Source organism: Gymnoscopelus microlampas, assembly GCF_963454915.1.
Source record: "Gymnoscopelus microlampas genome assembly, chromosome: 20".
Lineage (NCBI taxonomy): Eukaryota > Metazoa > Chordata > Actinopteri > Myctophiformes > Myctophidae > Gymnoscopelus > Gymnoscopelus microlampas.
Window position 1 is genome coordinate 2,707,455 of NC_139957.1, and position 22,663 is coordinate 2,730,117.

At 42.6% G+C, this 22,663-nt stretch overlaps 2 protein-coding genes across 2 annotated transcripts; both read left to right on the forward strand.

Moving 5' to 3' along the window:
- Positions 1–2,843: 2,843 nt before the first annotated feature.
- On the forward strand, positions 2,844–3,962 carry LOC311036959 (soluble calcium-activated nucleotidase 1-like; the record flags this gene model as incomplete). Its single annotated transcript, XM_084045968.1, has 1 exon — positions 2,844–3,962. The coding sequence occupies one exon, from the start codon at positions 2,844–2,846 to the stop codon at positions 3,960–3,962; it is 1,119 nt and encodes a 372-aa protein (XP_083902094.1).
- Positions 3,963–7,878: 3,916 nt separating this feature from the next.
- Positions 7,879–22,403, forward strand: LOC311035933 (b(0,+)-type amino acid transporter 1-like; the record flags this gene model as incomplete). Its single annotated transcript, XM_084044438.1, has 6 exons — positions 7,879–8,577; positions 10,481–10,614; positions 19,161–19,290; positions 19,790–19,914; positions 20,701–20,788; positions 21,889–22,403. 6 exons carry the CDS (start codon positions 7,879–7,881, stop codon positions 22,117–22,119), a joined length of 1,407 nt encoding a protein of 468 aa, XP_083900564.1. The 3' UTR covers positions 22,120–22,403.
- Positions 22,404–22,663: the final 260 nt, after the last annotated feature.

Here is a 22,663-nt window from a genome sequence, read left to right on the forward strand (position 1 = left end):
GTGCCTTGTTTCATAGACTGTAGTGTTGCTCTCTCTCTCTCTCTCTCTCTCTCTCTCTCTCTCTCTCTCTCTCTCTCTCTCTCTCTCTCCATTTATTATTATAATGACCATGAGCGGTCCGGTGTTTAAGTATTATTATTTATTTATTATAATGACCATGTGCGAATGCGCGATGACATCATCGTACGGTACCTACATGAGAAATGTGACAAATATAGGCTAGCCTACGTTTTACCGTGTCTGGTACCAATACAAAAAGAGAAACTGGTCTGAACTTGTAGATCTGCTTCTTTTGCATTAAAACGGCAATGACAAAGGAACACAGGCTTGCACCTCATACAACGCTGCCTGGTGCGTTGCTTCCGGGCCTGCCTACGACCGATAGACCTCCGCCGTGGAGGCACAAGGGGGCTATTGCCTCCTCCCATGCCCACCAGGGGAAGCTCTGCTCCGGGTAGTGGCCCCTGGTCCATGCCCGGGCGTAGGCGGGAACCACTTTGCGCATGTCAAAAGTTATATTCTGAATGAATGATTTGGTCATGTAAACGAGGAATACTTTTATTCAGGTCCCATGTAAACAGGTGAGTGGATCAGATTCCTCTATTCAGAATGAGTTCATTCGGAATGAATTCATTCTGAATGAATACATGATGGTCCATGTAACTGTGGCCAGTGACTTGGTGTCCTAACTTGGTGTGTGCGCTTCAGTCTGTATATATATCAAAGTAACGGTCAGGGAAATGCTTCTACATTGAGCCCTATATAGCAGGGGTCTATGTGGTTCCTGACCATGCGTTCAGTAATGTAGGAAAGGGGAAATTCTTTCTTCATTATTTTATTTTGGAAAAATCCTAGACCACAAGTGTTGGTATCCAGTGTTGATTTCGTCGACTAAAACTATGACTAAAACTGTTCGTCGACTACCTTTTTTCACTGACTAAAACTACATAAAAACTAAATCAAAGCTAAGCTATCATGACTGAAACTAAGACTAAATATATTGACAATTTGTGAGCTTGTAGATCGGCTATTTTCTGTAGATTTAGTCGACTACAATCTTATGATATTTAGTCGAATAAAACTAGACTAACAGTAAAACATTTCAGATGACTAAAATATGACTAAAACTAAATGGAATTTTATTCAAAAAACCATGACTAAAACTAAATCAAAATTTGCTGTCAAAATCAACACTATTGGTTTGTGTGATACTAGGCCTACTCGGGAAAGATGCAAGTTGGAAGTTAATGCCATACCCGGTGGTGCATTACCTTTACGTTGTAGGTTACACATTGTCAGAGTACTCCTTGTACCCGCAGTGGTGGAGGGTAAGTAGTACATTTAATCAAGTACTATACTTAAGTACAATTATGAGGGATTTTTTTTACTTTAGTGGAGTATTTCCAATTTTCAATACACTATAAATGTATAAACTTTAGTTACTAGTTACTTTGTAGATTTAGATTTTTACGGAAATACGGAGTCCAGGCCAGTACTATGACATCATATTCTGTACGTCAGATTACTCCATATATGGGATTTATGGTTTTATCAATATTTTTTGTACCCGCCTGTCTGTGTCCCTTCTATTTTCATATCCCCTGATGTGATCAGTATATGTGGCGTGCACATACGTATATGGCCCATAAATGGGCATATCGGTTGGATCGGTTTCTTTCCGGTCCCGAAAAGCAACCGGAAACGATCTTAGATCAGCTGTTTTAATTATTTTTGAAATAGTTCATAATTATAGTGTAGTCAAAAGTGCAATATTTGTCTTTGAAATGCAGTACCCAAAAATACAAATACAAAAAAGTTAAATACAGATACAACTAGAAAATGTGCTCCTCGGAGCACAGGTCTCCGCCAGTACTGTTCCTGATTAATCCTGTCTTAAGTGTTACTTGATTAATCCTGTCTTAAGTGTTACTCATTTCGTGATTATTCCTGTCTTACCTCACTTTGAAAGAGGCAAAGACTCTTTCAAAGTGACACATCTATTTATAGGCCGCTATACGTCATGCGTCTCACTGGCCAATCAGAGCACACTCTTTCAACGTATTGTCACGTGTCACGTGAGGCTTGACCAATGTTAGCTTGGCCGAGGGGGGGGGGGACGGAAAGTGAAAACATAGTCTCCTGGCGGAGACAACTACAAAATGTGTTCCTCGGAGCACAGGTCTCCGCCAGGCGAGGTGGTAAAAGAAAGTCTGTTCCTGATTAATTCTGTCTTACCTATTTATATTACATATTGTGATGTCACGTGAAGCTTGACCAATGTTAGGTGTTCACAGACGGACGGACACACACACGGACGGACAAAGTGAAAACATACTCTCCACCATGCCTTCGGCCTGGCGGAGACAAAAAGAACAAGTAAATATACTGCTTTACTTGCAAGATCATCTGCACAAATCGACATAGCAGTTTGGTTGGTTGTGTGTGTGTGTGTGTGTGTGTGTGTGTGTGTGTGTGTGTGTGTGTGTGTGACGTCAGACCAGGGCTCTGGTCAGTCTATATAAGAAATCAAGAGAATCAAGCAGGGTTTGATATGTAACCAAGAATCCTATCTTAAGAAGGGCTTATTTGTCATTCACTCACGTGGGTACAGCACTGAGGTTATTTTTCTGGTAAGTAAACGAACGGATTAGAAGCAGCACATCTAAATAACCAAGCGAGACAGACCTTTACTGATCCCATGGAGGACATCCAGGACTCAAAGGCAGTGCAGCAGTAAGGAAACACTGGGCAGATACAGAAAAGAGGAGATTCACCTTAGGGTGTAGTTACCAATATATTAGATAACGGCCCAATAGGAGACCATAACCCCTTTTGATTGTGAAATGATCGGCTATCTCCCCACGACGTCGCCTCCCATGGCCAACACTATCGACCGCCGCTTCCGCTTCAAGTGGCGGTCTATCGTGATCTTGACAGCGGCCGCTGCCCTCGTGTTCCTGCTCTTCGCGCTGTGGTCCCGTCCGCACGGCCCGCATCAGCCTACAATCGGCTACAACCACACCTACCCGCTCAGCCCTCCCGAGCACACGGAACAGGGCATCCGCTACCGCATCGGGGTCATCGCCGACCTCGACACGAGGTCCCGCAGCGGCGGCAAGAACCTGACGTGGTTCAGCTACCTGCGGCGCGGCTACCTGACGGTGTCCCACAGCGGCCTCGAGGCGTCGGTGGAGTGGGACCGGGAGAGGGCGGTGCTGGAGAGCCACCTGGCCGAACAGGGGAGGGGCATGGAGCTGTCGGAGCTGGTGGCGTTCAACGGGAAGCTGTACAGTGTCGACGACCGCACAGGCGTCGTGTACCACATCGACGGCGACCGGGCCGTCCCGTGGGTCATCCTGGCCGACGGGAACGGCTCCGTGGCCAAAGGGTTCAAAGGCGAGTGGATGACGGTGAAGGACGAGCACCTGTACGTCGGGGGGCTGGGGAAGGAGTGGACCACCACGGGGGGCAAGGTTCTCCACCACGACCCGGAGTGGGTCAAAGTGGTGGGCCGCGGCGGGGACGTTCGGCACGAGGACTGGAAGGCCAAGTACGATGCGTTGCGGTCCGCCGCCGGGCTCGAACCGCCGGGCTACCTCCTCCACGAGGCGGCGGCCTGGAGCCCCGTCCTGCGGCGTTGGTTTTTCCTCCCTCGCCACGCCAGCAGGGAGCACTACGAGGAGACGGCGGACGAGCAGCGTGGCACGAACATGGTCATCAGCTCGTCGGCGGATTTCCAAGACGTTACCGTGAAACGCGTGGGGCCGCAAAACCCCGCCCTCGGATTCTCCTCCTTTAAATTCGTCCCCAACACGGAGGACCGGATCATCCTTGCGCTCAGGTCAAAAGAGGTGGCCCAGACTACCGCCACGTACATCACGGCCTTCACGCTAGACGGACGCATCCTATTACCCGAAACCAAAATAGAGGACGTGAAATACGAGGGTCTGGAGTTCATTTAGAGCAGTGGTTTTCAACCTTTTTTGTGTCAAGGACCCCCAAATTGAAACATATATTAGCCCAGGGACCCCAATTTGAAAAGATATGGCACCATTTTGATTTCTCGGGGGTCCCAATCTACACTGTAGTATCATCATCAGTGTACATTTAACTCTGAGAGTGTACAAATGGAACCAAATGGACCATTAGGGTCCATTTGGTTCACAGACACACAAGGGTCAATTTGGTTCCTAAGTATTCATTTGTCTGTGGACCCCCTATAACCCCCTCAAGGACCGCTGGTGGTCCCCGGACCACTGATTTAGAGGTTCTCAAACTTTTTAATTTCAAGGACCCCCAGTTTGGCATGCTTTTAGGGCCACGGACCCCCATTGGGTTCCACGTACAGACCGGTAAGGGTCCATTTGGTTGCTAACTATCGATCATTTTGCTGGGGACCCCCTGGAACCACCACAAGGGCCCCTGGGGCTCCCCAGACCCCACTTTGCGAACCACTGACGCTCACTTTGTCATGAGGCCACTGCACTGTTGTCTGAGACTTGCTGACTGTCTGGGACTGTTGTTATAATCCATTTATGGAGGTTGAATAGTTGAATATAACAAACAAGGAAGCTTTTTTTTGTCGGTCAAATGACTAGAAGTATTGTGTAGCCTTGTTTTGTTGTTGTTCTTTTTCTTTTGCCCCTTTTCTCCCAAATTAGTCGTTATATGCCAATTCCTGAATTCCCCACACAATAATTGTAATATCGTGTAGTCTTGCCTCTGCTCATGGTCTTCAGACTGGTTGGTCCTAGGCAGTGGTGGGAAAAAGTACCTAATTGTTTTACTTAAGTAAAAGTATCAATACTGCAATGTAGAAAAACTCCTACGAGTAAAAGTCCAGAATTCAAAATGTAATTGAGTAAAAGTACAAAAGTATTGGTATCATAAGTAGAAAGTACTCAATATGCAGAATGTCCCATTTCACAAGTTTTCAAACGTATAAAATGTATAAAAATCCTTTCAAAATAGCAGATCAAGCTCACAATGCGATGCGAAGCATTGCGAGTAGAAGTAAAAGTATTGTGAGTAGAAGTAAAAGTATTGGAAATTGGAAATACTCAAGTAAAGTACAATACCTCAAAATTGTACAACAGTCAATAATGAATGCATGGATTGTCAGCAATAAACACAATCAATAAATAAATGGGAACAACAATAGATAAACATACACAACATAAGACATTATGCCGTTTACACCTTGTCATTGTTGTCATTATTACCTGTCACCAGGACCACCAGGACTCTTCCATACATAATATAATGTTTTATTCACACACAACATATGGATTGCAGCAGCTTTAGCACTGCAATTCTTGAATTTGAATTTCTCTTCTAATTGACAGTAGAATTGACAACATACCTTCATATCTTTTCCTTTGTTTTTGACTGTTTATTGCTTATCCATACTTCCCCAGACAGACATTGATTTATCTCCTTTATCAATGAATAATGCTCTATGCACAGCAGCCATTTTGGAGAGAAATTGGGCCTCTTCTTACTTCCTTCACTGGTGTTACCAATGATACTAATGAAGGCTCTGTTCCATTCTGGTCAAACAGAGTCAGGGTGCTGATATTGTGCATGTCGCTGGAAACACTCTGTTACACCAGTGGGTCTCAAAGTGTGGTCCAGGGACCCTCATGGTTCCTTGAGGGGGTTCCAAATGGCCCCTTAAAAAAGGTGTGTAACTCTGAGAGTGTACAAATGGAACCAAATGGACCCTTACGGGTCCATTTGGTTCCATTTGTACACTCTCAGAGTTCTTGCTAGAATCTAGCGTGAAGGCTGTGATGTTTTGTCCATCTATGCGTCCATCTAGCGGCTAGATGGACTCCTCTTACCCGAAACCAAAATACTGTAGAGGATGTGAAATACGAGGGGCTGGAGTTCATTTAGAGGTTCTCAAACTTTTTAATGTCAAGGACCCCCAGTTTGGCATGCTTTTAGGGCCACAGACGCCCATTGGGTTCCACTTACAGACCGGTAGGGGTCCATTTGGTTCTTAACTATCGATCATTTTGCTGGGGGACCTCCTGGAACCACCTCCAAGGGCCCCACTTTGAGAACCACTGGCTTAAGGCCTATTCATACTCGACTTAAGAGCATAAGGAACGGAAGGGGGAGAACAAAAAGGGGAGGGGGGATGGGGGGGTTGTCGGTCGATTATGTCATCCGTCAGGTTGAGCTGAGCTCAACCTGACGTACCTTCACTGCTTCCCTCTGGAGGATGAATAGCTTCTTGGCCCTAATCACGCATAAGAAACGTGTAAAACTATGAATGCACTGACGTAAAGAACGTACCAGTTTCTCACCCCCGACGTACTGTACGTCAATCCCCATCTCCGTCTAGTATGTACGCCACTTTAGACGCTCCCTTTGTCATGAGACCACTGCACTGTTGTCTGAGACTTGCTGACTGTCTGGGACTGTTGATTGGTCAAATGGTCCATTTATGGAGGTTGAATAGTTTGCCACAACAAACAAGGCAGAATTTTTTGTTGGTCATCCCATTAATTGGTCAAATGACTCTCAGAAGTATTGTGTAGCCTTTTTTTTGTTGTTGTTCTTTTTCTTTTGCCAATCTTTCACCAGTGGGTCTCAAAGTGTGGTCCAGGGACCCTAATGGTTCCTTCAGGGGGTTCCAAATGGCCCCTTAAAAGGTTTGTACACTCTCAGAGTTATGGGGGTCCTTGAAATTAAAAGGTGTGAGAACCACTGTGCTACATGAAATGGAACAGAGCCTTCATTAGTATCATTGGTTATCTCTCAAGGAATACAATAACAGCTGTATCGTAACTGAGTACATTTACTCAAGTAATGTACTTAAGTACAATTTTGAGATACTTTTACTTCTACTCCACTGCATCTCAGAGGCAAATATTGTACTTTTACTTCACTACAATTATTTGAATACTTTAGCTAGGTACTTTGCAGATATAAATTATTACATTATGAAACATACATTAACCACTTTAGCCCTATTTTTTACCTAGGCTGTAGCCGATCTACAAGCTCACAACGCGCCGCACCGCTCTGCTATTTTCAAACATTTTTGTACTTTTACTTAAGTACATTTTGATACCAATACTTCTGTACTTGTACTCAAGTAAAGTTTGAATTCCGGACTTTTACTTGTAACAGAGTACTTACATTGCAGCATCGATACTTTAACTTAAGTAAAACATTTGAGTACTTTTACCACCACTGCTGTTTGTCCAAAATAAACTGTCACACCACCACTATGCCATCTTCTCTCTCAACTTATGAGCGGGCTCTACATGGCCAGTTGTCATCGTCAGAGCTGATGTGGGGTAACAACTTCCTTTGTGTGTATAACTATTGTGTTCTTTGACTGTTTAGTCAGAGAGATATTCTTGCTGTACGGTGCCTTGTGTATTGATTCTCCCTCTTTATGCAATGTCAACTTTTTAACTCGAGAACCAGCCTGTGTCTGCTTGATTCCGTCTCATCTTTGTTTACTCTGGGCTTTCAGCTGTTCAACTAGAAAGAGTTTTTATCAACATAGAGCAGGATTTTCATTCCCTTATCAGCTCTATCAGACATCATTCCATTTTTCTACCTTTGAGTACACACAGGTTCTTCAGTCCTGCCATTCAAATGCTCACCCAGTCATTAGATGAGTGGACGATTAGACTTGTGCAAACAATATAAATTGCAAGGTAGCGTCACTGAATTTGAAAAGTGGTGGCAGGCTTTGTCGCTAAGTCTTCCAAATAGCATGGTACAGTGAGTAATAACATGTCTGAGTGCGTTTGCTCTCGCTGAGGACGTCGTGCCGTAATCAGAGTTTGCCACACTGATCCTGTTCAACAACAGGTGAACGTGTCAGGCAGAAGCGCGCTGTCCACTGTAACAATGGACGACAAGACCGAGAAACTCAGTCTGAAACGGGAAATAGGACTGATCGGAGCCGTGTCCCTCGTCGCCGGGTCAATGATCGGATCGGGGATCTTCATGTGTCCCCAGTCGGTGCTGTCCAACGTCGGCAGCCCCGGGGCCAGCCTGGTGATCTGGGCCTGCTGCGGCCTGCTGGCGATCATGGGATCGCTCTGCTACGCCGAGCTGGGAACCGTTATCCGCGAGTCGGGAGGAGAGTACGTCTACATCCTCCGAACGTCGGGTCCGTTCCTCGCCTTCATGTTAATCTTCAATTCGGTGTTACTCGTGGGACCCGCGGGCGTGGCCGGCGTCGCGCTGAGTTTCGCTCAATACGCCGTGGCCCCTTTCTATTTGGATTGCGCCCCTCCGGTACGGGTGGTGAAGTGCGTGGCCGCCGCTGCGATAATCGTGCTGGCCACGGTCAACTGCTTGAACGTCCGTTCTTCACTGTCGGTCCAGGTGTTCTTCACGTTGGCCAAGGTCCTGTCTCTGGTTGTGATTGTTGTAGGAGGCGTGGTGATGCTCGTCAAGGGACACACTGACAACTTTGAAGACTCCTTTGCCAACACAAATGTGGGCATCAGTCCCATTGGCATTGCTTTCTACCAGGGATTGTGGGCCTATGGCGGCTGGAACAATCTGAATTACGTGACGGAAGAGCTGAAACGTCCAGAGGTAAGAAGTGAATTATTTAATGTGTCACCGCTATTTTAGTTACAGTGGTGGGAAAAGTACTCAAATGTTTTACTTAAGTAAAAGTATCAATACTGCAATGTAGAAGTCCTCTGTTACAAGTAAAAGTCCGGAATTCAAAATTGAATTGAGTAAAAGTACAAAAGTATTGGTATCAAAATGTACTTAAAGTACCAAAAGTAAAAGTAGTCATTATACAGAATGTCCCATTTCAAGTGTTCAAGTGCATAAAAATATTTTTTTTAAATAGCCGATCTACAAGCTCACAATGCATGGCATTGCGACGCATGGCGGGTCAGTCACAATGCGTCGCGATTCGCAACGCATTTTGAGCTTGTAGATCGGCTATTTTCAAATGGACGAAATGTATATAGGGCTGAAGTGGTTACAGCTAGGGTCATATTGTTTGTTTAAAACAAAAAGTTTTTTGTTAAAATGTTAAAGCTCTATATTCTGATTGCAACCGTAGGTCGCATTTACTATAGAAACCTGCTCCAGGTGTCCGTGCGTCACCCCGTCCCTCCGTCACACACGTCCCGTCACACTTTTGCCCTGCTCATATCTCCGCACCCGTTGCCCCGATCCATGCCAGATTTTGCACACACACTCCTTACCTGCCAAACTACACCCTCCAAGGACCCCCGGAGCTCCAGGGACCCCCAGCTGCCTCGGGGACCCCCAAGTGTAAAAAATGAGCACATGTGGACAAATTACCAAATGACCACCCCAACGGGGCTGCTCACGGGGCATTCCCGGGGACCACCCACTCCTGGTGCTCCAGAACGGATGCAAAAGTGGTGGCGCCCCCAGTGGAGGACCCCCTGCCACTGCAGCTCACATAAAATGCCGTAACTCGGGCTAGGAGCGTCCGGGAGAGCCGCGGCCGGTACCTATTCGTCCGCCAAGGCAACGCGGACACCCCACCCCTAATTTCTCACATGGCCCTCTTCTAGCGCCACCTTCAGGCCGCTTTTCACAACACATTTTTGCCCACTACTCCTACAGTTTTGCCCCTAAAAACACGCAAATTGCTACACACTACACAGTATGTGTACACTCATGTCATCAACATGCCTGCCACCACATTTCTTAGACCACCAAACAAAACTATACATTGCCCACACAACTAGGAACCAATCGCCGTTACAGCCCTCTTTTGTATACATGTGACCTACGGTCGCTTATCTCCCGATTAGGGAGTCTTACTGGTAGTAATCATTGCTAGAGTGTCAGTGTTTGTTCAGTAACAGGAGTCTCCCCGTCTCTCCAGCTCTTTAATAAACAGAAAATACATGTTCAGGTAGGTGAGAAAATCTCAGCCAAACACTAAAGAGTACCCATTTATCAGCTTAATTTTGATAGTGTTCCAGTTCCAATTTTGTCTGCTCATTTTTTCTTTGTGTCATAACTTTCAATTGTACTTGTTTAATCTGTATCCTGCCTGAGTTCTCTATCCAGATTGGATACAACTGGAAATGAAACTGAAACTGAACTGAAAATGCATTTTCTGTTTAATAAAGAGGTGGAGAGACAAGGAGACTCCTGTAACTGAATCAGAATATAGAGCTATTTAACACTTATTTTAACCAAAGAAAATCACTTACCCTACCTTTAATGTATGTTTTGTAATAAAAAGCAAAACCTACAAAGTAACTAATAACTGAAGTTTTCAAATAATTGTAGTGGAGTAAAAGTACAATATTTGCCTCTGAGATGTAATGGAGTTGAAGTGAAAATACAGAAAATTGGAAATACTCCAGTAAAGCAAAAATTCTTCAAATGTGTACTTAAGTACAGTACTTGAGCACATGTATTTAGTTACTTTCCACCACTGGTATTTTGATGAATAAACTACCAACAGTTGTGACTTTTTTGTATCAATTAGGTGAACCTTCCCAGAGCTCTTCTGATAGCTGTTCCCACGGTGACAGTGTTGTATCTCCTGGTGAATGTGAGCTACCTGACAGTGCTGACGCCCAGGGAGCTGATGTCCTCCAGTGCTGTAGCGGTTACATGGGGGTAAGACAAAAACTCCCTTTTCTGTTGAAGTTTTCAGCAGGGATGTGGTAATTTTATTGTCTACTCAGACTTTTGGGAGCACCCCGGACAGTTTTTAAGTTGCTTGATTCAGTAATTAGGTTTCGAGAGCCTATCAGGCTTCGAACCCTATTACATCTGTAAGAGTTCATTATTCTTCCGCCGGTTTTGCCAGTTCTGGCCTAACCGCGTGGTCACTTTTTATGAAATTCGGCAATATGGTAGAGGGCTATGCCAAACGGCGAAAACCCGAAACTCACAAACATTGGCCAAAGGGTGGCGCTGTAGCACTCAATTGAAATATGCCAACTTTGAACAGGTACAGCTCATGCCCTTTTCGACCTACAGCCATGAAACTTCGATACACACATGCGTCTCCTCATGCCTAACAACTTTCACTGTTTGACTTTTGACCTCTGACCTTTAGATCTCCCACCATTTCGAATTCTATGAAAAGCAGTAAAAAGCAGTAAAAAGCCTACTCCTCCTGGGATTTATGAGCAATCTGTACGAAACTGTATACACATGAACTTTGGACCAATGCCGACAGACGTAACCAAGCGGATTTTCCATAAGTGAAAACGTTAAGCTTTTATAAGCCAATGAAAATTGCAGCTTTTTTTAAATTATTCATCTGCCCCTAACACATACATGCAGACTCACATTTGTTTGACACTTTGCAATATTGTAGAGGGTCCTTCCAAGTATCACTGAAACCAATCTTACTCCAATTGGTCAAAGGGGGGCGCTATAGCAATTTTTTGAAAATGCAAACTTTAAACAGGCAAAAGTCATGCCTCGTTTGGCCGACAGCCGTTAAACCTGCTTACACACGTGCCTTGACTCATGAGGAACACATGTATCACTTTGACCAGTAAGCTCTGCCCTTAGATTGTCTGCAATTTTGAGCAGTTTGAAAAACATTTAAATCCAGGATTTCTGAGCAATTTGCATGAAACTGTGTCAAATACATGTTTGAGGCCCTTTTTCACAGGTTCAGGTGTGTTGGTTCAATAGCTTGATCGCTTAATCATCTGCCTTGAAACCATAGGGTAGCCGGTTCGAATCCCACCTCAGGTAGACTTAATTATAATTGCATTGCACACAACATGACTATATCAATGAATACATGTGCAATTGTTAAAGATGACGAGAAATGAATACTTGAAAGTAGTTATTTTCAATGTATGACGTACTTCATTCGCACTTTTGTTTTGTTTTGTTGGATTCTCCCTTTTCACTGTCTAAGGCTGTGTATTGGATAGCTCCACCAGTAGAGTGTGAGTCTCATGTGCCAAAGGTCCCTGGTTCGAATCCCACTTATTACAGTTCACATTTAAATTGCATTGTACAAAACATGACCCTGTTAATTCAGACATGTGCAATGTTTAGACAATAACACGAAATGCTTTTGAGAGTAGTTGTTTTTTATGTATGACATACTTTCTTGTGAAAATAGCCGATCTACAATCTCACACCTTTTTAGATAGCAACGCGTTGTGAGCTTGTAGATCGACTATTTTCCACTAGTTTCCATTCCGAAATATATTGAGCAGTTTGAAAAACATTTAAACCAAGGATTTCTGAGCAATTTGCGTGAAAGTGTGTCATGTGTGTAAACTCCCTTTTCACTAGTACAGGTCTGTTGGCCCAATGGCTTAATCATCTGCCTTGAAACCACAGGGTTCCTGGTTCGAATCCCACGTCATGTAGAATTCATTATAATTGCATTGCACACAACATGACTGTATCAATGAATACATGTGCAATTGTTAACCAGTAAACTCCGCCCTTAGATTGTCTACAATTTTGAGCAGTTTGAAAAACATTTAAATCCACTATTTCTGAGCAATTTGCGTGAAAGTGTGTCATGTGTGTGAACTCCCTTTTCATCAGTTCGGGTCTGTTGGCCCAATGGCTTAATCATCTGCCTTGATACCAGAGGGTCGCCGGTTCAAATCTCACCTCATGCAGACCTCAACTCAATTGCATTGCACACAACATGACTGTATCAATGAATAAACATGCAATTGTTAAATGAAATGCTTATTGAGAGTAGTTGTTTTCAATGTATGATGTACTTCATTCCCTCTTTTTAGGTTTCGAGAGCCTATCAGGCTTCGAACCCTATTACATCTCTACACTTTCATTATTATTAAGGTTTCGAGGCCAATAGGCTCGAAGCCTTATTACATCTGTAAGAGTTCATTATTCTTCCGCCGGTTTTGCCAGTTCTGGCCTAACCGCGTGGTCACTTTTTATGAAATTCGGCAATATGGTAGAGGGCTATGCCAAACAGCGAAAACCCGAAACTCACAAACATTGGCCAAAGGGTGGCGCTGTAGCACTCAATTGAAATATGCCAACTTTGAACAGGTACAACTCATGCCCTGTTTGACCCACAGCCATGAAACTTTGATGCACACATGCGTCTCCTCATGCCTAACAACTTTCACACTCTGACTTTTGACCTCTGACCTTTAGATCTCCCACCATTTCGAATTCTATGAAAAGCAGTAAAAAAGACTCTTCCTTCGTACAGATTGAGCAATCTGTACGAAACTGTATACACATGAACTTTGGACCAATGCCGACAGACGTGAGCAAGCGGATTTTCCATAAGTGAAAACGTTAAGCTTTTATAAGCCAATGAAAATTGCAGTTTTATGACAATTATTCATCTGCCCCTAAAACATACATGCAGACTCGCATTTGTTTGACACTTTGCAATATTGTAGAAGGTCATTCCAAGTATCACTGAAACCAATCTTACTCCAATTGGTCAAAGGGGGGCGCTATAGCAATTTTTTGAAAATGCAAACTTTAAACAGGCAAAAGTCATGCCTCGTTTGGCCGACAGCCGTTAAACCTGCTTACACATGTGCCTTGACTCATGAGGAACACATGTATCACTTTGACCAGTAAGCTCTGCCCTTAGATTGTCTGCAATTTTGAGCAGTTTGAAAAACATTTAAATCCAGGATTTCTGAGCAATTTGCGTGAAAGTGTGTCATGTGTGTGAACTCCCTTTTCACTAGTTCAGGTGTGTAGGTTCAATAGCTTGATAGCTTAATCATCTGCCTTGAAACCACAGGGTTGCTGGTTCGAATCCAACCTCAGGTAGACTTCATTATAAGTGCATTGCACACAACATGACTGTATCAATGAGGAACATATCTATCACTTTGACCAGTAAGCTCCGCCCTTAGATTGTCTGCAATTTTGAGCAGTTTGAAAAATATTTAAATCCAGCATTTCTGAGCAATTTGCGTGAAAGTGTGTCATGTGTGTGAACTCCCTTTTCATCAGTTCGGGTCTGTTGGCCCAATGGCTTAATCATTTGCCTTGATACCACAGGGTTGCCGGTTCAAATCTCACCTCATGCAGACCTCAACTCAATTGCATTGCACACAACATGACTGTATCAATGAATAAACATGCAATTGTTAAATGAAACGCTTATTGAGAGTAGTTGTTTTCAATGTATGATGTACTTCATTCCCTCTTTTGTTTTGTTTTGTTTTGTTGGATTCTCCCTTCTCACTGACCAAGGCTGTGGATTGAATAGCTTGATCAATACAGTGTTAGTCTCATGTGCCAAAGGTCCACGGTTCAAACCCCACTTGTCACAGTTTACATTTAAATTGCATTATACAAAACATGACCCTGTTAATTCAGACATGTGTAATTTTTAAACAATACCATGAATTGCTTTTGAGAGTAGTTGTTTTTTATGTATGACATACTTTCTTGTGAAAATAGCTGATCTACAATCTCACACCTTTTTAGATAGCAACGCGTTGTGAGCATGTAGATCGACTATTTTCACTAGTTTCCATTCCGAAATGTATTGAGCAGTTTGAAAAATATTTAAACCAAGGATTTCTGAGCAATTTGCGTGAAACTGTGTCAAATAAATGTTTGAGGCCCTTTTTCACAGGTTCAGGTGTGTTGGTTCAATAGCTTGATCGCTTAATCATCTGCCTTGAAACCACAGGGTCGCCGGTCCGAATCCCACCTCATGTAGACTTATAATTGCATTGCACACAACATGACTGTATCAATAAATGCATGTGCAATTGTTAAAAATAACGAGAAATGTATACTTGAAAGTAGTTATTTTTAATGCATGACGTACTTCATTCGCCCTTTTGTTTTGTTTTGTTATATTCTCCTTTCTCACTGTCTGATCTTGTGGATTCAATAGCTCCACCAGTAGAGTTTGAGCCTCATGTGCCGAAGGTCCCTGGTTCAAATCCCACTGAATACAGTTTACATTTAAATTGCATTGTACAAAACATGACCCTGTTAATTCAGACATGTGCAACTTTTAAACAATAACATGAAATGCTTTTTTGAGATTAGTTGTTTTTTTTATATACAACATACTTTCTTGTGAAAATAGCCAATCTACAATCTCACAACTTTTCAGATAGCAACACATTGTCAGCTTGTAGATCAACTATTTTCACTACTTTCCATTCCAAGAACACAAAACAAAACTTTATTGCTAAATATTTGTCAACCAGTAATCTAGAGTAGTTAGCAAAACAGAGGCTTGGTTCATAACGGACTGAAAAACCTATAGATATCAACAGACACCATCAGGGAGGCTATATTTCTAGTTCAATAAGAAGAGAGGCAGCCTGTGAATCCAAAGGTCGCTGGTTTGATCCCTGTCCCCAACAATGCATGAGGTGATCATTATTTGGAATTCTTACTTTGTTACAAACATACTCCTGGTAGCCTGTCTGTCTGTCTGTCTGTCTGTCTGTCTGTCTGTCTGTCTGTCTGTCTGTCTGCCTCTCTCTCACTCTGTCACTGTCTGTCTGCCAATCTGCCACTCTGCCACTGTCTGCCAGTCTGCCAGTCTGCCAGTCTGTCACTGTCTGTCTGTCTGCCAGTCTGCCAGTCTGCCACTCTGTCACTGTCTGTCTGTCTGCCAGTCTGCCACTCTGTCACTGTCTGTCTGTCTGTCTGTCTGTCTGTCTGTCTGTCTGTCTGTCTGTCTGCCAGTCTGCCAGTCTGCCACACTGTCTGTCTGTCTGCCAGTCTGCCACTCTGTCACTGTCTGTCTGTCTGCCAGTCTGCCAGTCTGTCACTCTGTCACAGTCTGCCAGTCTGCCAGTCTGCCACTCTGTCACTGTCTGTCTGTCTGCCAGTCTGCCAGTCTGCCACTCTGTCACAGTCTGTCTGTCTGCCAGTCTGCCACTCTGCCACAGTCTGTCTGTCTGCCAGTCTGCCAGTCTGCCACTCGGTCACAGTCTGCCAGTCTGCCAGTCTGCCACTCTGTCACTGTCTGTCTGTCTGCCAGTCTGCCACTCTGCCACTTTGTCACAGTCTGTCTGTCTGTCTGTCTGTCTGTCTGTCTGTCTGTCTGTCTGTCTGTCTGTCTGTCTGTCTGTCTGTCTGCCACTCTGTCACAGTCTGCCAGTCTGCCAGTCTGCCACTCTGTCACAGTCTGCCAGTCTGCCACTCTGTCACAGTCTGCCAGTCTGCCACTCTGTCACAGTCTGCCAGTCTGCCACTCTGTCACTGTCTGTCTGTCTGCCAGTCTGCCACAGTCTGTCTGTCTGCCAGTCTGCCAGTCTGCCACTCTGTCACAGTCTGCCAGTCTGCCAGTCTGCCACTCTGTCACTGTCTGTCTGTCTGCCAGTCTGCCAGTCTGCCACTCTGTCACAGTCTGTCTGTCTGCCAGTCTGCCACTCTGTCACAGTCTGCCAGTCTGCCACTCTGTCACAGTCTGCCAGTCTGCCACCTTGTCACAGTCTGCCAGTCTGCCAGTCTGTCACAGTCTGCCAGTCTGCCAGTCTGCCACTCTGTCACAGTCTGCCAGTCTGCCACTCTGTCACAGTCTGCCAGTCTGCCACCTTGTCACAGTCTGCCAGTCTGTCACAGTCTGCCAGTCTGCCAGTCTGCCACTCTGTCACTGTCTGTCTGTCTGTCTGCCAGTCTGCCAGTCTGCCACAGTCTGTCACAGTCTGCCAGTCTGCCAGTCTGCCACTCTGTCACAGTCTTCCAGTCTGCCAGTCTGCCACTCTGTCACAGTCTGCCAGTCTGCCACTCTGTCACAGTCTGCCAGTCTGCCAGTCTGCCACTCTGCCAGTTTTCTCGAAACCGCTCATTGCTGCTTGCAGCTATATTTAGATATTTGATATTCATTTTATCAGACACGCCCCCTTCCTATACAAACCCATTGTAACTTCAAACTCCATTTTAACCATGTTAGATTTGTGTTTTTTCAATTATTTTCTTCATTTATTTTTTATATATTTTTTGGAAAATGAAAAAAATTAGATCCAACAAAATTATTAAATAAAATAAATGAAAAAAGCAATTGAAAAACACGGCCCCTTTACGTATTAGGAGGGCTGGATGAGTCACCAGAACCAAGGGCGGGTGTTTTCTATGAATCTACCAAAAAATGAGTTTTAAGTTATAATGGGTTTGTATAGGAAGGGGGCGTGTCTGATAAAATTAATATCAAATATCTAAATACTGAATCAAGCAACTTAAAGACTGTCTGGGGGGCTCACAAAAGCCTGAGTAGATGATAAAATGACCCAAATTATTTTTGAAAGTGAAATATCCCTTTAACTAAAAACGAAATAATTAGGCTACAACTAAATTGGAAAAACATTTTAGTCAACTAAAAGGTAGTTGATATTTTTTGGGTCAAAACAAAAGGTAAAAGCACTATATTCTGATGATACTAATCATTGCTATAGAGTGTTTGTTCAGAGACAGTGTTCCCCCATCTCTCCAGCTCTTTAGTAAACAGAAAATACATTTTCAGGTAGGTGGCCAATATTCAGCCAATCAGGAGAAATTACCCATTTATCAGCTTCATTTTTATAGTGTTCCAATTCCAATTTTGTCTGCTCAATTATTTGTGTCATCACGTCCAATTGTTTTAAATCTGTATCCTGTGTGAATGATTGGATAAAATTGGTATCCTGCCCTGAAAATAAATGTTATGTTTAATCAAGAGCTGGAGTGACGGAGAGACTCCTGTTACTGAACAAACACTCTACACCAATGAGTACTATCAGAATATAAAGCAATTTAACACTTATTTTAACAAAAAAATATCCTCTACCCTACCCTACCCTAACCCTTAAAATAAAAAATAAAAACGAGGCTTTACAAACACATATTACAATAGAACAACTGAAACTAACACTAAAACGAATACAAACTAAACTAAAACCAAAAAATAAAACAATAAACTAGTAAAATAAAAGTAAAATAAACCACTAATTAAAACTAATCTGAAATTGAGTCAAAACGAAATAAAAATGAATAACTGCTGAACAATTCAGAACTATAATAATGATGACCTTGCTTTGCAGCTGATGAGTATGTGCACTACGCGATGTGTTAAACTGATGGGTCTCATTTTGTACCATTTTCTAAATGGATCTAAAGTGTACCATTTTCCATTTGTATGTGTTAATATGGTTAAAAGTGTCTGTGTCTCTCAGGCAGCCCGTGACGTTGTTTTGGTCTGATGGGCTCCTTCTGGTATGTCAGCTACACTAGATAGCAGTTAACCTTGTTGCCACATGGATTTGTTGTTATAAACATTGTGCATAAAAGCCAGAGTAGCCGAAATTGTCAGAGACTGCTGCTGTGGAAAAATTCAAAGAAATGTTATCTTGTGAGTGCGGACTGTTCCTATAAACAGCCTGTTGAGCAGAGTGTGGAGTTGGGAGGGATATGGCCGGCTGGTGAAACTCCTCACTGTCAGGTGAAAAGAAGCAGCTGGTGACTCCATGTGTATCTAAGGACACAAGGTGGTTCACCCTCCTCAGACCAAACAATAGGAGTTGGCAGTGACAGGAACATACCAAAAACATGTTGGGGGAACTGCTAAATCTATATAAAAGTTTGAAAAATCTTCTTTGTTGTTGAAAATTGGGATATTATGATTTGTATTTTTTGGTTCATTAGTTTACTTGTGTGATTTTGTGTTGTATTTTTTACATTGCCGCTCTTCCTCCGGCCAGGCCACAGCCCTCGAGCACATTTTTCTCTCTCAAACAGCTCACTCTCGTGAACAGCTTGCCTCTGTCACTGTCAGTCTCGTTTTAATTGCCCCTTGATTAGGCTGCCATGCCCTCACCCAGGTGCCTTTAGTTTGCCCAGGTGCAGGTCGTTACTCAACTTGGGCTTGGCATCAGTGGTGGAATTGATAGAAACATGCAACTCAAACACTAGAAATAATTGAATAAATCCAAACAATAATCACCACAAAATACATGCAAAATAATGCAAACCATGAAAAATACAACATAAAATCACACAACTAACTAATGAAGTCATAATCCCAATTCTCATACCAGTTGTATCAGGTGTGATAAAGTTCTCATGGCAATGATTCATTAGTGTTGTAACTAATGTTGTATGTACTAACTGTTGTAACTGTAAACTGTAACTGTAATGAGATGGTTTATATCTTTAACTCACAACTTTTTAAGTTGTGTGTGTGTTTTCACACATGTTTTATTTTATTGTATTTTCAACAGGAACAAAGTTTTAGGGAGCTGGGGTTGGATGATGTCAGTGGCTGCAGCATTATCTGCTTTTGGTTGTCTGAACGGGACATTCTTCAGTGGTGGACGTGTGTGCTTTGTCGCTGCAAGGGAAGGACACATGGTGAGACTCTCTTTAACCACATGAACCCTAAAGCATCCCTATTCTGGGGGGACATTCGGTGAAAATCGCGATGCGACACGTTGTGAGCTTGTAGATCGGCTATTTTCATATAAATAAATATATAAAATAGGGCTAATAGGGCTAATAGTGGTTAATATTTGTTGTATAATGTAATAATTTAAATCTGCAAAGTTACTAGTAACTAAAGTTTAAAGTACAATATTTTCCTCTGAGATGTAGTGGAGTAGAAGTAAAAATACAGACAATTGGAAATACTCCAGTAAAGCAAAAGTACCTCACTTCTTTTTAAAAAGTACATTACTTGAGTAAATGTACTTAGTTACTTTACACCACTGGGATAGGGTAAAAAAGCCTGTAGCCTGGGACATCCTTGACCTTGATTCATGTATACACATATTTAATCTTTGCTGACTCCTAATATTCACACCAATTAGAATCATGATCATAATTATACTAACATTCATGTCTTTCCTCATAGCCAGGTATATTGGCCATGGCCCATGTCCATAGACTGACCCCTTCTCCAGCGTTGATCTTTACAACAACTATTTCCCTTCTAGTACTGATCCCTGGGGACTTCCAGAGTATAGTCAACTACTTAGGGTAAGGATAAGCAATCTCTCACTGATCTAAGGGGCAAGATTTACATTATTTCCTACATGTAAATAGAAATAGCTTGCAATTAATGTATTTATTCGTGCAAACCTTTGTCAAAATACTGCTGTAACATTCTTGTCAGTTTACTTCACATTACATACAACGTTTATGAATTTTGTGCACAAGCGAAGATGAGATGAAGTGTCTACTTTAGGGAAAAGTGACACGTATTGTACATGTATTTTCAGACAGATTGGACAGAAAACATTAAGCAATAGGGCAAGGACAGGTTTTATTAAATAGTTGTAGTTTTGTTCGCATTCCTGTGATGTTAATGTAATAATAATAAACAATAATAATAATAAACTTTATTTATATATCACTTTTCAAGTAGTACTTCACATACAATACCTAAACAGGAAATATAAAGGCAATTCAACGATGGAAATTTTAAAACAAAGGAACATTACAAAAATAATAAGACCAAAAATAAGAGGGAAAGCAGAAAACTAGCTGACCATTCCTTCTAGAAAAAAGCCATTATATACTAATGGGTTTTTAAAAGACTTGAAAGTGGACATAGCATCCCTATTCATCCCTATCCTATTTATTGATATTTGCCAGTAATTATTATTTAATATGAACTTCTTGTTAGTTTCACCATGTTCACCTGTTTGTATTTATGTTCCTCTTTGTCAATGGCCTTTTCATTTCCATTTGACCTAGGTGTAAGATTATATAGGCCTATGTTTGTCTTCGTCTAACAGCCCATCATTATTGATATATTGTCAGGTTCAGTGGCTGGTTTTTCTATGCAATCACATTGTCTGGCCTCCTCTATCTCAAGATCAAGAAACCAGAGCTCCCCAGACCCTACAGGGTGAGTCCATCTCAGTTTCATCTGTTTGCCCATAAAAATACCACTTGCTGCTAATTAAAGGGGCTCAGGAGGTAGAGTGACAACTTGGGAAACAGAAGGTTCCCAGTTAAATCCCGAGCTCCCCCAGTGTTCGTGTCGAAATGTGTCCTTGAGCAAGACACTGAACCCTTAATTGGTCCAGACGAGCAGGTTGGTGCCTCGCTAGCCCTGAAACATGACTGTCATACCATGACAGCCATGGAACTTGTGATTTTTTTACATTTACAACTGCCACATCTACATAAACGTTCAGATTTCAAATATAAAGTGCTTACCCCAAGCCACGGATGTAACAGCGGCCATTTTCTATTATTATTTTTATGTTTTGTATTGTATCAGAGTGCAATACACGTCTCGCGTAGTTGAAAGAAATCTGAGAAAATTCGGGGAAAATGGCCGGCGATTGGATTAAAAAGCTTTTTATTGAACAATACGGAACATCCGTGGCTTGGGGGTAAGCACTTTATATTTGAAATCTGAACGTTTATGTAGATGTGGCAGATGTAAATGTTCCATGACGCTTGTTTGACAGACGAGCGTCATGTGAACCATGGCTAGTATAGTGCCTCGCGGTTTACTCCGCCGTTGGTGTGTGAATGTGTGAAAATGTAATGCACATTGTAAAGTTCTTTGGATTAAGGCGGCATCTAAATGCACCATTTACCATTTATTTTCTTTTATTTTTGTATCTCCTACTTAATCTATTTAGACCTGTTGTTGTATGTGTCATTATACCTTTCAAGCCGGGAAAGCATCTATGTCATTTTAGATGTTGCTATCCATGTTGTTTGTTGTAGCACAGTGGTTCTCAACCTTTTCAGGCCGAGACCCCCCCAAAATAATCATTATTTGATATAGGGACCCCCCATTTTTTTTGACTCCGTTCCACAGATAAATATTGTGAAAATAGCAGATCTACAAGCTCACAACGCCTCGCGTCGCGAAGGCGTTGTGAGCTTGTAGTTCAGCTATTTTCACAATATTTTCACAATATTTACTTTTTCCACCACTGCAGATTGGTATGTCCTGTGTGTTATATGTTTATGTGTTTCCCTTCACAGGTGCCAATTTTACTCCCCATACTGGTCCTCATCGCTGCAGTTTTCCTTGTGCTGGCCCCCATCATAGACGACCCCCAAATAGAATACCTCTACGTGACTGTATTCATGTTTAGTGGCGTGCTGATCTATGTGCCTTTTATCCATTACAAGCTGTGTCCTGGCGTGTTGGAGAAGCTCACTGTATTCATGCAGATTTTATTAGAGGTCGTGCCAGCAGACAAAGACCTTTGATTTTATGATACGATACGATACATTGTTGCTGTCGGGCAGAAATCTTGCATCTCCAAATTTCCGAAATGAACGGCCTACGTCACACAAAAACAGCAAAAATAGCTGCGTCATGATTGTGAAAAACACACTGAGATAGTGATGCGTTGTGCAAGGCCACGAGTATATAAAGGTTTTCCACAAATCTATCTAGATCAGCGGTGGGCAACTTTGATGATGGAGAGGGCCACTATACCACACTCATACACTCCAGAGGGCCACATTGCATACTGTTGCTGTCGGGCAGACACCTCTTATCTCCATATTTGAACTCTTTTTCCGTAAATTAATGCCGTACTTCGTCATTCTAGTACGTCACACAAAAGTAGCAAAAATAGCAGATCTACAAGGTCATCTACATTGTATGGTGAAGCAGCTCTCAAAGTCACTCTTTTAGCTCGTAATCGAACACAAACAAAGCTGATTCAGACAATATAGAACATCACCAAATCACCAAATGTTAAATAAAAATTGTAACTTCCTGTTGATTTTACTTATCCGGATCCGC